General features: G+C 43.2%; 2 protein-coding genes across 2 annotated transcripts in view; both read right to left on the reverse strand.

Moving 5' to 3' along the window:
- commd10 (COMM domain containing 10) overlaps nucleotides 1-16049 on the reverse strand; it is a 26992-nt gene extending 10943 nt beyond the window's left edge. Inside the window, exons 1-5 of the mRNA XM_067414616.1 lie at nucleotides 15910-16049; nucleotides 15628-15718; nucleotides 15448-15555; nucleotides 11007-11162; nucleotides 9899-10006 (exon numbers count right to left, since the gene is read on the reverse strand). Coding sequence (XP_067270717.1) covers nucleotides 9899-10006; nucleotides 11007-11162; nucleotides 15448-15555; nucleotides 15628-15718; nucleotides 15910-15938 — 492 coding nt within the window. The 5' untranslated portion in view covers nucleotides 15939-16049. The remainder of the gene's footprint in view (nucleotides 1-9898; nucleotides 10007-11006; nucleotides 11163-15447; nucleotides 15556-15627; nucleotides 15719-15909) is intronic.
- A 1055-nt stretch (nucleotides 16050-17104) lies between these two features.
- ap3s1 (adaptor related protein complex 3 subunit sigma 1) overlaps nucleotides 17105-17500 on the reverse strand; it is a 14027-nt gene continuing 13631 nt past the window's right edge. Inside the window, exon 6 of the mRNA XM_067414617.1 lies at nucleotides 17105-17500. This exon is cut by the window's right edge and continues 420 nt beyond it. The gene's annotated coding sequence lies outside the window, so the exon portion shown is untranslated.

Genomic DNA, 17500 nt, shown 5'->3' on the forward strand with positions numbered 1-17500 from the left:
GAGTGAGAGAATAAACGAGTAAACCTCAGAGTGAGAGAATAAACGAGTAAACCTCAGAGTGAGAGAATAAACGAGTAAACCTCAGAGTGAGAGAATAAACGAGTAAACCTCAGAGTGAGAGAATAAACGAGTAAACCTCAGAGTGAGAGAATAAACGAGTAAACCTCAGAGTGTGAGAATAAACGAGTAAACCTCCGAGTGAGAGAATAAACGAGTAAACCTCAGAGTGAGAGAATAAACGAGTAAACCTCAGAGTGAGAGAATAAACGAGTAAACCTCAGAGTGAGAGAATAAACGAGTAAACCTCAGAGTGAGAGAATAAACGAGTAAACCTCAGAGTGAGAGAATAAACGAGTAAACCTCAGAGTGAGAGAATAAACGAGTAAACCTCAGAGTGAGAGAATAAACGAGTAAACCTCAGAGTGAGAGAATAAACGAGTAAACCTCCGAGTGAGAGAATAAACGAGTAAACCTCAGAGTGAGAGAATAAACGAGTAAACCTCAGAGTGAGAGAATAAACGAGTAAACCTCAGAGTGAGAGAATAAACGAGTAAACCTCAGAGTGAGAGAATAAACGAGTAAACCTCAGAGTGAGAGAATAAACGAGTAAACCTCAGAGTGAGAGAATAAACGAGTAAACCTCAGAGTGAGAGAATAAACGAGTAAACCTCAGAGTGAGAGAATAAACGAGTAAACCTCAGAGTGAGAGAATAAACGAGTAAACCTCAGAGTGAGAGAATAAACGAGTAAACCTCAGAGTGAGAGAATAAACGAGTAAACCTCAGAGTGAGAGAATAAACGAGTAAACCTCAGAGTGAGAGAATAAACGAGTAAACCTCAGAGTGAGAGAATAAACGAGTAAACCTCAGAGTGAGAGAATAAACGAGTAAACCTCAGAGTGAGAGAATAAACGAGTAAACCTCAGAGTGAGAGAATAAACGAGTAAACCTCCGAGTGAGAGAATAAACGAGTAAACCTCAGAGTGAGAGAATAAACGAGTAAACCTCAGAGTGAGAGAATAAACGAGTAAACCTCCGAGTGAGAGAATAAACGAGTAAACCTCAGAGTGAGAGAATAAACGAGTAAACCTCAGAGTGAGAGAATAAACGAGTAAACCTCCGAGTGAGAGAATAAACGAGTAAACCTCAGAGTGAGAGAATAAACGAGTAAACCTCAGAGTGAGAGAATAAACGAGTAAACCTCAGAGTGAGAGAATAAACGAGTAAACCTCAGAGTGAGAGAATAAACGAGTAAACCTCAGAGTGAGAGAATAAACGAGTAAACCTCCGAGTGAGAGAATAAACGAGTAAACCTCAGAGTGAGAGAATAAACGAGTAAACCTCAGAGTGAGAGAATAAACGAGTAAACCTCAGAGTGAGAGAATAAACGAGTAAACCTCCGAGTGAGAGAATAAACGAGTAAACCTCCGAGTGAGAGAATAAACGAGTAAACCTCAGAGTGAGAGAATAAACGAGTAAACCTCAGAGTGAGAGAATAAACGAGTAAACCTCAGAGTGAGAGAATAAACGAGTAAACCTCAGAGTGAGAGAATAAACGAGTAAACCTCAGAGTGAGAGAATAAACGAGTAAACCTCAGAGTGAGAGAATAAACGAGTAAACCTCCGAGTGAGAGAATAAACGAGTAAACCTCAGAGTGAGAGAATAAACGAGGTAAACCTCAGAGTGAGAGAATAAACGAGTAAACCTCAGAGTGAGAGAATAAACGAGTAAACCTCCGAGTGAGAGAATAAACGAGTAAACCTCCGAGTGAGAGAATAAACGAGTAAACCTCCGAGTGAGAGAATAAACGAGTAAACCTCCGAGTGAGAGAATAAACGAGTAAACCTCAGAGTGAGAGAATAAACGAGTAAACCTCAGAGTGAGAGAATAAACGAGTAAACCTCCGAGTGAGAGAATAAACGAGTAAACCTCCGAGTGAGAGAATAAACGAGTAAACCTCCGAGTGAGAGAATAAACGAGTAAACCTCCGAGTGAGAGAATAAACGAGTAAACCTCAGAGTGAGAGAATAAACGAGTAAACCTCAGAGTGAGAGAATAAACGAGTAAACCTCCGAGTGAGAGAATAAACGAGTAAACCTCCGAGTGAGAGAATAAACGAGTAAACCTCAGAGTGAGAGAATAAACGAGTAAACCTCAGAGTGAGAGAATAAACGAGTAAACCTCCGAGTGAAAGAATAAACGAGTAAACCTCAGAGTGAGAGAATAAACGAGTAAACCTCAGAGTGAGAGAATAAACGAGTAAACCTCAGAGTGTGAGAATAAACGAGTAAACCTCAGAGTGAGAGAATAAACGAGTAAACCTCAGAGTGAGAGAATAAACGAGTAAACCTCAGAGTGAAGAGAATAAACGAGTAAACCTCAGAGTGAGAGAATAAACGAGTAAACCTCAGAGTGAGAGAATAAACGAGTAAACCTCAGAGTGTGAGAATAAACGAGTAAACCTCCGAGTGAGAGAATAAACGAGTAAACCTCCGAGTGAGAGAATAAACGAGTAAACCTCAGAGTGAGAGAATAAACGAGTAAACCTCAGAGTGAGAGAATAAACGAGTAAACCTCCGAGTGAGAGAATAAACGAGTAAACCTCAGAGTGAGAGAATAAACGAGTAAACCTCAGAGTGAGAGAATAAACGAGTAAACCTCCGAGTGAGAGAATAAACGAGTAAACCTCCGAGTGAGAGAATAAACGAGTAAACCTCAGAGTGAGAGAATAAACGAGTAAACCTCCGAGTGTGAGAATAAACGAGTAAACCTCAGAGTGTGAGAATAAACGAGTAAACCTCAGAGTGTGAGAATAAACGAGTAAACCTCCGAGTGAGAGAATAAACGAGTAAACCTCCGAGTGAGAGAATAAACGAGTAAACCTCAGAGTGAGAGAATAAACGAGTAAACCTCCGAGTGAGAGAATAAACGAGTAAACCTCAGAGTGAGAGAATAAACGAGTAAACCTCAGAGTGTGAGAATAAACGAGTAAACCTCAGAGTGAGAGAATAAACGAGTAAACCTCAGAGTGAGAGAATAAACGAGTAAACCTCAGAGTGAGAGAATAAACGAGTAAACCTCAGAGTGAGAGAATAAACGAGTAAACCTCAGAGTGAGAGAATAAACGAGTAAACCTCAGAGTGAGAGAATAAACGAGTAAACCTCAGAGTGAGAGAATAAACGAGTAAACCTCCGAGTGAGAGAATAAACGAGTAAACCTCAGAGTGAGAGAATAAACGAGTAAACCTCAGAGTGAGAGAATAAACGAGTAAACCTCAGAGTGAGAGAATAAACGAGTAAACCTCAGAGTGAGAGAATAAACGAGTAAACCTCAGAGTGAGAGAATAAACGAGTAAACCTCAGAGTGAGAGAATAAACGAGTAAACCTCAGAGTGAGAGAATAAACGAGTAAACCTCAGAGTGAGAGAATAAACGAGTAAACCTCAGAGTGTGAGAATAAACGAGTAAACCTCAGAGTGAGAGAATAAACGAGTAAACCTCAGAGTGAGAGAATAAACGAGTAAACCTCAGAGTGTGAGAATAAACGAGTAAACCTCAGAGTGAGAGAATAAACGAGTAAACCTCAGAGTGAGAGAATAAACGAGTAAACCTCAGAGTGAGAGAATAAACGAGTAAACCTCCGAGTGAGAGAATAAACGAGTAAACCTCAGAGTGTGAGAATAAACGAGTAAACCTCCGAGTGAGAGAATAAACGAGTAAACCTCCGAGTGAGAGAATAAACGAGTAAACCTCAGAGTGAGAGAATAAACGAGTAAACCTCCGAGTGAGAGAATAAACGAGTAAACCTCAGAGTGAGAGAATAAACGAGTAAACCTCCGAGTGAGAGAATAAACGAGTAAACCTCAGAGTGAGAGAATAAACGAGTAAACCTCCGAGTGAGAGAATAAACGAGTAAACCTCAGAGTGAGAGAATAAACGAGTAAACCTCAGAGTGTGAGAATAAACGAGTAAACCTCCGAGTGAGAGAATAAACGAGTAAACCTCCGAGTGAGAGAATAAACGAGTAAACCTCAGAGTGAAAGAATAAACGAGTAAACCTCAGAGTGAGAGAATAAACGAGTAAACCTCAGAGTGAAAGAATAAACGAGTAAACCTCCGAGTGAGAGAATAAACGAGTAAACCTCAGAGTGTGAGAATAAACGAGTAAACCTCAGAGTGAGAAAATAAACGAGTAAACCTCAGAGTGAGAGAATAAACGAGTAAACCTCAGAGTGTGAGAATAAACGAGTAAACCTCAGAGTGAGAGAATAAACGAGTAAACCTCCGAGTGAGAGAATAAACGAGTAAACCTCAGAGTGAGAGAATAAACGAGTAAACCTCCGAGTGAAAGAATAAACGAGTAAACCTCAGAGTGAGAGAATAAACGAGTAAACCTCAGAGTGAGAGAATAAACGAGTAAACCTCAGAGTGAGAGAATAAACGAGTAAACCTCAGAGTGAGAGAATAAACGAGTAAACCTCTGAGTGAGAGAATAAACGAGTAAACCTCAGAGTGAGAGAATAAACGAGTAAACCTCCGAGTGAGAGAATAAACGAGTAAACCTCAGAGTGAGAGAATAAACGAGTAAACCTCAGAGTGAGAGAATAAACGAGTAAACCTCAGAGTGAGAGAATAAACGAGTAAACCTCAGAGTGAGAGAATAAACGAGTAAACCTCAGAGTGAGAGAATAAACGAGTAAACCTCCGAGTGAGAGAATAAACGAGTAAACCTCAGAGTGAGAGAATAAACGAGTAAACCTCAGAGTGAGAGAATAAACGAGTAAACCTCCGAGTGAAAGAATAAACGAGTAAACCTCAGAGTGAGAGAATAAACGAGTAAACCTCAGAGTGAGAGAATAAACGAGTAAACCTCAGAGTGTGAGAATAAACGAGTAAACCTCAGAGTGAGAGAATAAACGAGTAAACCTCAGAGTGAGAGAATAAACGAGTAAACCTCAGAGTGTGAGAATAAACGAGTAAACCTCAGAGTGTGAGAATAAACGAGTAAACCTCAGAGTGAGAGAATAAACGAGTAAACCTCAGAGTGTGAGAATAAACGAGTAAACCTCAGAGTGAGAGAATAAACGAGTAAACCTCCGAGTGAGAGAATAAACGAGTAAACCTCAGAGTGAGAGAATAAACGAGTAAACCTCAGAGTGAGAGAATAAACGAGTAAACCTCCGAGTGAGAGATCAGCGTTTTAATCAGACTTTTGTCCGTCGGGCAAGTAAAATTCGTATTAATTGTCCCTTCAAGAAATCCACTTGTGCCGATGAAGCGTTAATGTCAAATCCTGACCCAAGACGTAATCGACTGTTCGCATCTAATGTTGTGTGTATTTGTCTGTTGTGCGACAAGAGCTCAGTTCAGTAATCGCTGTGTGAGAGGCTTCCCTGACTGCATTGTGCCAAGTGTGAAGTTTGGTGGAGGGGGGATTATGGGGTGGGGTTGTTTTTCAGGGGTTGGCCTCTTAGCTCCAGTGAAAGGAACTCTTAATGCTTCACCAAGACATTTTGGACAATTTCATGCTCCTGACTTTGTGGGATCAGTTTGTGGACGGCCCCTTCCTGTCCCAGCATGACTGCGCTCCAGTGCACAAAGCGTCGCTCCATAAAGACATGGATGAGGAGTTTGGTGTGGAGGAACTGGACTGGCCTGCACAGAGTCCTGAGCTCAACCCGATAGAACAGCTTTGGGATGAATTAGAGCGGAGACTGAGAGCCAGGCCTTCTCGTCCAACATCAGTGCCTGACCTCACAAATGAGCTTCTAGAAGAATGGGCAAAAATCCCCATAAACACACTCCTAAACCTTGAGGAAAGCCTTCCCAGAAGAGCTGGAGCTGTGAGAGAGGGGGGGCTGACTCCAGATTAAACCCCACGGGTTAACAATGGGGAGCTCAGGTGTGTGTAGAGGCGACGGCACAACACTTCTGGGGATATAGTGTGTGTTTTAAAATGACAGTTTTAATCATAAATCTAATTATGATCTTACTAAGACAGATTTATATGAATGTTATACGGTCTAAAGATCTCACTGATTTGCATCCCAAGCATCAGCGATGTTTCCTCATATCCTCCGACTCGATGAGCCATGACGAAACAAATATGATGCAAAACATTAAACACACATGCAAACTTTATTCTTTTATATTTTGCCTGCAGGTTCAATAAACTGCTCCATTTCCTGACGTTAGACTGATCTCATATTCCAGCACTCGGAGCTGAGGAGGATTTCACGGACCTCACGGAGCTCAGTGTGTGTGTGTGTGTGTGTGTGTGTGTGTGTGAGCGTCCCCGATGGGCTGAATTATATAAGCCGCACGCTTCTGGCTGCATAAACAGGTAAACAGCTCCAGAAACATTCAGATGAGCTTCAATAATTGATGAGCTCAGCGGGCGGCGCACAGAAGAACTTCATCTGGGTCAGAGCGGCTAACTCTTATCTGACCAATCATGATCATCACACACACACACACACACACTGCCCCTAAACCTACCCATCACACACACACACACTGCCCCTAAACCTACCCATCACAGGAAACATTCTGCATTTTTCCTTTCTCATAAAAACTCCTCCTGTGTGATTTATAAGCCTTTTGTAAAGTGGGGCCATGGGTAATGTCCTCATATTTCACCCTCTCCTGTAATACCTGTGTCATACCCATGGCATTATACACATTTGTGTCCTCATATGTCACAAAAACTTGCCCACACACACACACACACACACACACACACACACACACACACACACACACACACACACACACACACACACACACACACACACAACAAAAGAAATACAGAAATGAACCACAGCGACAGGAGAACAGATTAACATTCCGTCTGTAGGTTGACACACTCTCTCTCTCTCTCTCTCTCTCTCTCTCTCTCTCTCTCTCTCTCACACACACACACACACTCAGAGCATGTTGTTAGTGTGTTCATGAATCTGATGCGAGTTCGTGACCTCCGTTCTGATGTGAAGCGGTTCTGAAGATGATGACCTCACACTCGGGTTATGATGATGTATGATGTCATCAATCAGAACCAGACCGGATGAAATAACTCACATCAGAAAAATACAATAACAATAACATCACCATCAGGGCTTCTGAAGCGCCGCTGACAGCCTGCTGAGTTTAACACAGAGCAACGGCGCCACATTCTGGCGGCCGTAGGAACTGCAGCTCCTCTCTCTCACACACATCCACACACACACACACACACTCCATATCTCTGGGCCTGAACCATCGACGGCCTTTAAAATGGAGAAACCAAAGGAAAAGTGTGTTGAGAACCAGAATCTAGAAGGATATTAAGATATCTTTAGCACTTCTGGAGTTACAGGCACTCAAACCTGAGACGAAACCCAGCAGAAGAGCTTCTTCCCCATGTTTGAGCGCTCAGCGTCGGCATATAATGACACTCAGATTGATAAAGTCAACAGATTTCACTAATAGATCTGCCAATCTCAGTGTGAGAATAAAATAATGAAGCTGCCGTCTTTCTAAAGTCATCTTTACAGCGCTGTAATCCGGCTCCAGATCTCAGGTGAACACTGGCATTGAGCCTCCTCTACAGAACTGAGATTACTCCGTCAACACACACCTGACACAGCTCATATTGGGGCTTTCTGCAACATTAGTGTTTGAGCTTCTACTGAGAGAATATGAACAAATCCAACATTTGAGCCGGACCTCTGGTTGAGCTGACGTGGAATGACCCGTCTGTTATTCTGGTCAGCTGATCCGTCATATTTACTCGATCCTATCATCTAAATGTAGGCGATACGGCATTGAGATATCATAAACGTGTGTGTGTGTGTGTGTGTGTGAAGCTATGCAAATAAAAGTGAGTCGCGTTGAGTTACTGATCAATATCTGATGAATTATTCTGGTTTAATCGTCGTCTCTCTTCACCGTGGGAATGTTTGGGGCGAAGCGCTACAGAGCAGAGCGCGAGTTTATCGTCAAAACGACAAAAATTAAAATATTCTCTCTGAGCTCAAATCCAGATGTTAATATCAGGTCTAAACGAGTTTTGGTCTGTATGGGACTGGTAAAGATGATGCCACACCACTTAATATAAATATACACCAATCAGGCATAACATTATGACCTAATATTGTGTTGGTCCCCCTTTTGATGTTGAGTTGGTATGGAGGGACTGAAAATAGAAATAAAGCGGATGGCGTGAAGTGTCCATAAAGCTGATTGTATGTGTGTGTGTGTGTGTGTGTGTGTGTGTGTGTGTGTGTGTGTGTGTGTTTGCCCTTGTTTATATTACATTGTGAGGACCAGCCAGCGGTCCCCACTTTTCCAGGGTATATACAGCAATCCTTCAGTGAAATTTACTCCTTTTTAATACCTTTAGAATATTTTTTAAACCATCACGACACTGAATTGCAAGTGTTAATCAGCGGCCTTTCTATTATTTACACAGATTTTGACGTATATAACATCGACATTAGAATCGCCAGCAGGAGGAATCTGTCATAAGTCCTCATTCAGACAGTTAAACACATCTCGACATTCACAGCGGCTGGTTGAGGAGAAGCATTACTGCACACACATCTGATTTACATTAATAATCGGTAATTCTGCAATTAAATTATTTAGTGTTTTTTTTCCAACAGCAAAACCTGAGCCAAATATTACATTTCTATAACTGAGATAAGTTGTTGAATTTAACAAAATACTAAAAACTAGTCAATCGATAAAAAACTTTAACTAGATTAATCACACATTTATTCTGTGATTAGTCACAATAAAAAAAGAAATTTTATTAGGCTTCAAAAATATAACAGTTTTAATTTAAGTAAACTTAAAACAATGCTAACATAAACCCATAATAAATGTCCCGTTTACTCCTGCCCTTCCTGTCTGAACAGGTAGGAAATATACTGAAATTGTATAAAGTTATCAAAGTTATCTGCAGTCTGCACTACATAAACTATAAATTAAATCGTTAATCCTTACTGAAGTGATTTAGTCCAGAGCAGCGAGTCCTTTTCTCTGTTTGGTCTTTAACTTTACTGACAGGAAGCTTTATTGGCTGCTGCCCCTTTAAGAGCAGACACACACGCGGACCTCACTGTCTGTGGATCGCGCCACATCCTCTCACAGCTCTTTTAGTTCATTTTAGACTTTATATAAATCATTTAAGATTGCTCTTATGGGGACAGTCGTTGAAGATATGCTTTGAAGCAAGACTAAAATAACCCGTACGCCAGCCCCTTCTGTTGAGCGCAGTGCTCTGAGATGATGCTGAGCGACCGCTGAATATGACGTCAGCATCACACACACGCCGAGCCGGAGACGAGAGATCTTTGATTATGTGCCCAGATATGCTGAAGCCCATATTAAACACAGACAGAATTTCAATCAGAATAGGACACCTGATAGCCTGAAAAAATAATACCTCTGAGGCCACATTTAACACTTCTAATGGCATCAAATTTGACCATTTTCATTTATCACTTTTTAAAAACCCCGTGGACACCCGTATTCCAAAAGGCTTATAAATCACACAGGAGGAGTCTTTTTGAGAAAGTAAAAATGCAGAATGTTTCCTGTGATGGGTAGGTTTAGGGGCAGTGTGTGTGTGTGTGTGTGTGTGTGTGTGTGATGGGTAGGTTTAGGGGCAGTGTGTGTGTGTGTGTGTGTGTGTGTGTGTGTGTGTGTGTGTGTGTGTGTGTGTGTGTGTGTGTGTGTGTGTGTGTGTGTGTGTGTGTGTGTGTGTGATGGGTAGGTTTAGGGGCAGTGTAAGGGGATGGACAATACGGTTTGTACAGTATAAAAACCATTACGCCTATGGAGAGTCCCCATATGGCACAAAAACAAATGTGTGTGTGTGTGTGTGTGTGTTTACCCTACAAACGGTGATTTTTACCTCGTCTTCGGCTCTGAGTCCGAGGTTGAGCACGGCGTGTGGATCCTTCAGTCGGCTCTGATCCGATCGGGCCATCTGCAGGCTGAGCTGCCACGACACCTGATCCAGCTGAACACACACACACACACACACACACACACACACACACACACACACACACACACACACACACACACACACACACACACACACACACACACACACACACACACACACACACACACACACACACACACACACCATTATACACTTATGAAGTCACACACTGCAAAAAGGCTCTTCTTACTCAGTATTTTTGTCTTGTTTCTAACTAATAACTAACTCGTCGAGACTGTTTTCCAAGATGGCTGCCGTCTGTGACTGTCTTTATAAAGTATCTTCTTATTAAACTGTTTGTACTCTTATAAAGTTCTCAGTGCTGCGGTCTGCATGCAGGGACCCTCATCATGCTGCCGTGTTAGTGTGAGGATATTTTGAGCTGTTAGTGGCATTAACTAGCGGTTTAATTTCACTTACCCTGTGCCCCATAGACAAGCGCTATAAGCTAATCTGTGTTTAACAGTGTAAGGTCAGTCCCGTGCTGCGTTCCACTCCACTTTAAGACACGCTCTTGCAAACGTCCCTAAGCACTTCCCCTTGGGGGAATCCCCGCCGCCATTTTGAGTGCGTTCCACTTCATGAAGTGGACAAGGGAAGTTTATATGGACAGACCCTTGCTCCTCGATTTTGACCGAGTGAGCGAGTCTACTTCATATGTACACTTCAGGCAGCTTCATATACCACAATGCAACGCGATTGTGACGCCACCACATATCACGTTTAATTTACCCCACCACAACAACTCTATGATATTTTTAAAAACATTTAAAACAACCCAAACACATCCATATACATATAGAATGCTGCATTAAACTATTTCGTAAAGGAAAAAAATAAATAATAAATCAACTCCATAGTGGATTCCAAGTGATCAAGGGCTTAGGGCGTTCCAGATCAGGGCATCGCAGAGTTTCCGCCAGTAGGGGGCACTCATGCAATGACGCACATCCGAGTGAACGAGACGGCATGATAAAAACGAACTGGAACGCGGCACAGACTGATCGCTCACCTTCTGCGGGGCGAATATGCCGTGCCTGATCTTCTCCACCGCATCTGGGCCGGATGAAGCCCAAACCTGGCTGAAGACTTCCGCTTTCTCCGACGCAACGCTGATGTTCTCCAGCTGCTGTTTGAGCGCCGCCGGCTTAATGCTGTGATACACGGCCTAAAACCACAGGTACAACAACAGGTTAACGGGTTAGTTCAGCCAAAAATTAAACTTCTGTCATTAACTCCTCTCCCTAATGTCGCTCCACACCCGTAAGACCTCCGTTCATCTTCACACACCGTTTAAGATATTTTATATTTAGTCCGAGAGCGTATGCAAGTGTATGCACACTATACTGTCCATGTCCAGAAAGGGAATAAAAACATCATCACAGTAGTTCATATGAGACATCAGTGGGTTAATTAGAGTCTCTTGAAGCATCCAAAATACATTTGAGTCCAAAAATAACAAAAACTACGACTTTATTCAGCATTGGCTTCTCTTACGCGTTTGTGTTCAATCCTCAGATAAAGATTCAAACGGTTATGAGTCAGTGAATCGATTCATGATTCACATCGCCAGTGTCACGTGATTTCAGCAGTTTGTACTGTTGGCTGTAGTGTTGGTTGTAGTGTTGGTTGTGGTGTTGGTTGTAGTGTTGGCTGTAGTGTTGGTTGTAGTGATGGTTGTAGTGATGGTTGTAGTGTTGGTTGTAGTGATGGTTGTAGTGATGGTTGTGGTGTTGGTTGTAGTGTTGGTTGTAGTGATGGTTGTAGTGTTGGTTGTGGTGTTGGTTGTGGTGTTGGCTGTAATGTTGGTTGTAGTGTTGGTTGTAGTGTTGGTTGTAGTGTTGGTTGTAGTGTTGGTTGTGGTGTTGGTTGTGGTGTTGGTTGTGGTGTTGGCTGTAGTGTTGGTTGTAGTGTTGGTTGTAGTGTCGGTTGTGGTGTCGGTTGTAGTGTCGGTTGTAGTGTCGGTTGTAGTGTCGGTTGTAGTGTTGGTTGTAATGTTGGTTGTGGTGTTGGCTGTAGTGTTGGCTGTAGTGTCGGTTGTAGTGTCGGTTGTAGTGTCGGTTGGTTGTGGTGTTGGTTGTGGTGTTGGTTGTAGTGTTGGTTGTAGTGTTGGTTGTAGTGTTGTTTGTAATGTTGGTTGTAGTGTTGGTTGTGGTGTTGGTTGTGGTGTTGGTTGTGGTGTTGGTTGTGGTGTTGGTTGTAGTGTTGGTTGTAGTGATGGTTGTAATGTTGGTTGTAGTGTTGGTTGTAGTGATGGTTGTAGTGTTGGTTGTGGTGTCGGTTGTAGTGTCGGTTGTAGTGATGGGTGTAATGTTGGTTGTAGTGTTGGTTGTAGTGATGGTTGTAATGTTGGTTGTAGTGTTGGTTGTAGTGTTGTTTGTAATGTTGGTTGTAGTGTTGGTTGTAGTGTCGGTTGTGGTGTCGGTTGTAGTGTCGGTTGTAGTGATGGGTGTAATGTTGGTTGTAGTGTTGGTTGTAGTGATGGTTGTAATGTTGGTTGTAGTGTTGGTTGTAGTGTCGGTTGTAGTGTCGGTTGTGGTGTCGGTTGTGGTGTCGGTTGTAGTGTTGGTTGTAGTGATGGTTGTAGTGTTGGTTGTAGTGATGGTTGTAGTGTTGGTTGTGGTGTTGGTTGTAGTGTTGGTTGTAGTGTTGGTTGTAGTGTTGGTTGTGGTGTTGGCTGTAATGTTGGTTGTAGTGATGGTTGTAGTGTTGGTTGTAGTGTTGGTTGTGGTGTTGGTTGTAGTGATGGTTGTAGTGTTGGTTGTAGTGTTGGTTGTAGTGTTGGTTGTAGTGTTGGTTGTGGTGTTGGTTGTAGTGATGGTTGTAGTGTTGGTTTTAGTGTTGGTTGTGGTGTTGGTTGTAGTGATGGTTGTAGTGTTGGTTGTGGTGTTGGTTGTGGTGTTGGTTGTGGTATTGGCTGTAGTGTTGGCTGTAGTGTTGGCTGTAATGTTGGTTGTAGTGTTGGTTGTAGTGATGGTTGTAGTGATGGTTGTAGTGTTGGTTGTAGTGTTGGTTGTAGTGATGGTTGTAGTGTTGGTTGTAGTGTTGGTTGTGGTGTTGGTTGTGGTGTTGGTTGTAGTGTTGGTTGTAGTGTTGGTTGTGGTGTTGGTTGTGGTGTTGGTTGTGGTGTTGGTTGTGGTGATGGTTGTGGTGATGGTTGTGGTGTTGGTTGTGGTGTTGGTTGTGGTGTTGGCTGTAGTGTTGGCTGTAGTGTTGGTTGTAGTGTTGGTTGTGGTGTTGGTTGTGGTGTTGGTTGTGGTGTTGGCTGTAGTGTTGGTTGTGGTGTTGGTTTTAGTGTTGGTTGTAGTGTCGGTTGTAGTGTCGGTTGTGGTGTCGGTTGTAGTGTTGGTTGTAGTGATGGTTGTAGTGTTGGTTGTAGTGATGGTTGTAGTGTTGGTTGTAGTGTTGGTTGTGGTGTTGGTTGTAGTGATGGTTGTAGTGTTGGTTGTAGTGTTGGTTGTGGTGTTGGCTGTAATGTTGGTTGTAGTGATGGTTGTAGTGTTGGTTGTAGTGTTGGTTGTGGTGTTGGTTGTAGTGATGGTTGTAGTGTTGGTTGTAATGTTGGTTGTAGTGTTGGTTGTAGTGTTGGTTGTGGTGTTGGTTGTAGTGATGGTTGTAGTGTTGGTTTTAGTGTTGGTTGTGGTGTTGGTTGTAGTGATGGTTGTAGTGTTGGTTGTAGTGTTGGTTGTGGTGTTGGTTGTGGTGTTGGCTGTAGTGTTGGCTGTAGTGTTGGCTGTAATGTTGGTTGTAGTGTTGGTTGTAGTGATGGTTGTAGTGTTGGTTGTAGTGTTGGTTGTAGTGATGGTTGTAGTGTTGGTTGTAGTGTTGGTTGTGGTGTTGGTTGTAGTGTTGGTTGTAGTGATGGTTGTGGTGTTGGTTGTGGTGTTGGTTGTGGTGTTGGTTGTGGTGTTGGTTGTGGTGATGGTTGTGGTGATGGTTGTGGTGTTGGTTGTGGTGTTGGTTGTGGTGTTGGTTGTGGTGTTGGCTGTAGTGTTGGTTGTAGTGTTGGTTGTGGTGTTGGTTGTGGTGTTGGTTGTGGTGTTGGCTGTAGTGTTGGTTGTGGTGTTGGTTTTAGTGTTGGTTGTAGTGATGGTTGTAGTGTTGGTTGTGGTGTTGGTTGTGGTGTTGGCTGTAGTGTTGGCTGTAATGTTGGTTGTAGTGTTGGTTGTAGTGATGGTTGTAGTGATGGTTGTAGTGATGGTTGTAGTGTTGGTTGTGGTGTTGGTTGTAGTGTTGGTTGTAGTGATGGTTGTAATGTTGGTTGTGGTGTTGGTTGTGGTGTTGGTTGTAGTGTTGGCTGTAGTGTTGGTTGTAGTGTTGGTTGTAGTGATGGTTGTAGTGTTGGTTGTAGTGTTGGTTGTAGTGTTGGTTGTAGTGTTGGTTGTGGTGTTGGTTGTAGTGATGGTTGTAGTGTTGGTTGTAGTGATGGTTGTAGTGATGGTTGTGGTGATGGTTGTAGTGATGGTTGTGGTGTTGGTTGTGGTGTTGGTTGTGGTGTTGGTTGTGGTGTTGGCTGTAGTGTTGGTTGTGGTGTTGGTTGTGGTGTTGGTTGTGGTGTTGGTTGTGGTGTTGGTTGTGGTGTTGGCTGTAGTGTTGGTTGTGGTGTTGGCTGTGGTGTTGGTTGTGGTGTTGGTTGTGGTGTTGGTTGTGGTGTTGGTTGTGGTGTTGGCTGTAGTGTTGGTTGTAGTGTCGGTTGTAGTGTCGGTTGTAGTGTCGGTTGTGGTGTCGGTTGTGGTGTCGGTTGTGGTGTCGGTTGTAGTGTCGGCTGTAGTGTCGGTTGTGGTGTTGGCTGTAGTGTTGGCTGTGGTGTTGGTTGTGGTGTTGGTTGTGGTGTTGGTTGTGGTGTTGGCTGTGGTGTTGGTTGTGGTGTTGGTTGTAGTGTTGGCTGTAGTGTTGGCTGTAGTGTTGGCTGTAGTGTTGGTTGTGGTGTTGGCTGTAGTGTTGGCTGTAGTGTTGGTTGTGGTGTTGGTTGTGGTGTTGGTTGTGGTGTTGGTTGTGGTGTTGGTTGTGGTGTTGGCTGTAGTGTTGGTTGTAGTGTTGGTTGTAGTGTTGGTTGTGGTGTTGGTTGTGGTGTTGGCTGTAGTGTTGGTTGTGGTGTTGGTTGTGGTGTTGGTTGTAGTGTTGGTTGTAGTGTTGGTTGTGGTGTTGGTTGTGGTGTTGGCTGTGGTGTTGGTTGTGGTGTTGGTTGTGGTGTTGGTTGTGGTGTTGGTTGTAGTGTTGGTTGAGGTGTTGGTTGAGGTGTTGGTTGTGGTGTTGGCTGTGGTGTTGGCTGTAGTGTTGGTTGTAGTGTTGGTTGTGGTGTTGGTTGTAGTGTTGGTTGTAGTGTTGGTTGTAGTGTTGGTTGTGGTGTTGGTTGTAGTGTTGGTTGTGGTGTTGGTTGTGGTGTCGGTTGTGGTGTTGGTAGTAATGTTGGTTGTAATGTTCCTTTAAGAGCTGAGATGAGTTTTGAGGACCTGCTCGAGGATGAAGGAAAGAGTTTCCAGCAGCAGCTGCAGAGTCTGTTTGTCCAGAGAGAGAGCGGTCAGGAGCTTCTCCTCCTCATCCTCACTGAAGGAGCGCTCCTGCGGACACACACACACACACATCAGGTCTCACACATCCGGTTACACACACACACACACACACACACACACCTTCAGGTGCAGCTTCTGCAGGATGCGGGACAGGAGTCTGGAGAACTTGCTGCTGTCGATGGAGTTAATGTGAACCACAGCCGCTTTAATACTGCAGATCAGAAGAAGAGAAGAACATTACAGCGGAGGGAGAGATGGAGAGAGAGAGAGAGAGAGAGAGAGAGAGAGAGAGAGAGAGAGAGAGAGAGAGAGAGAGAGACACGCCCACGCGCGCGCGCCTCGAACAGTACCAAATAGACTCATATGAACACATTGACTCAGATAAAGTGACGTCAGTCTCACCTCTGCGTCTCTGCGATTATTGAGCTCATCCTGATCCGTTCTTCTTCTCTCTCTCCGACAGAATCACTCACTTCCTACCGATCGTGCACGTGACGGTGACGTCAGCGCGTCGACACGCCCACAGTATGTGTGTGTGTGTGTGTGTGTGGCCATGTCCACACTGAGAGCTGAGCGGCTGACGGAGATGTTTAGTCATGTGACGCGTATTGTAATATATGCATGTTTATTGCAACCAAACCATAATTAATTACTAGCTACAGCATTTTGTTTACTTTCCGTAAAATGAATTAGAGCAAATATCTGGTGTGTGTGTGTGTGTGTGAGAAAGAGAGAGAGAGTGATTCAAACGGTTATGAATCAGCGTATTGATTATTCGGATCTGAATTGAACCGAATGCTTTGAATCTTTATTTGAGGATTGAACACAAACGCGGAAGAGAAGCCAATGCTGAATAAAGTCGTAGTTTTTGTTATTTTTGGACCCAAATGTATTTTGGATGCTTCAAGAGACTCTAATTAACCCACTGATGTCTCATATGGACTACTGTGATGATGTTTTTATTCCCTTTCTGGACATGGACAGTATAGTGTGCATACACTTGCATACGCTCTCGGACTAAATATAAAATATCTTAAACTGTGTGTGAAGATGAGCGGAGGTCTTACGGGTGTGGAGCGACATTAGGGAGAGGAGTTAATGACAGACATCTCATTATTGGCTGAATTAACCCGTTAACTACTGTAAATACACAACACACAGGGGATATTATCCTGATGTCATCTTACTAAGAAACTTTCAGTTTCATCAGAAATGGGTTCGACAGTCAATAAGTGGATAGATCACTACTTACTGCTTGCAGGAATACGGTTGGAATCTGCCGTTTTCGTTATCCTCGAGTGTCGCTTGTTTACCTGATGATTTGGCTCCGTTAGTTCCGCTGACATATGCAAATGTTGTGGGCGTACATATTAATGAGCCCAGCGATTGCATCACAGTTGGCGTTATGTTGAGATTCGCCTGTTGTCCGTGGTGTTCTTGATTTACGAGATTTACAGAAGAAGGAGGAGGCGATGGCGTCTGAGACTCACAGTGTGTGATGTCCATGGTCTGAACTCTTATTATTCCATCATGGTAAGGTTAATGCCGTTCTCATTCTAGGGCAGCTTTACACCGTTAACTCATAAAGCAGCCGGAGTTAGAGAAGAAAAAATAATCTGATCCTTTATTTTGTTGCAAAAGGAAACACATGCACTTTAAACCCAAAGCAACACAACAGAAGAAGAAGAGAAATCATATATAAATATACTCTGATACATACAGCAATATATCTTCATCATCATCATCACCATCACTCAGGATATACAGCATCATTAACATATTCCCATACTGGAATGTTTGATTGGAGTGATGATCTGAGCGCTACACACTCTCTCTCTCTCAAACACACACACACACACACACACTCTCTCTCTCTCTCGCTCTCTCTCAAACACACACACTCTCTCTCTCTCTCTCAAACACACACACACACGCACACACACACACACACACAATCTCTCTCTCTCTCTCAAACACCCACACATTCTCACAC

This window comes from Pseudorasbora parva, chromosome 13 (assembly GCF_024679245.1).
Source record: "Pseudorasbora parva isolate DD20220531a chromosome 13, ASM2467924v1, whole genome shotgun sequence".
Lineage (NCBI taxonomy): Eukaryota > Metazoa > Chordata > Actinopteri > Cypriniformes > Gobionidae > Pseudorasbora > Pseudorasbora parva.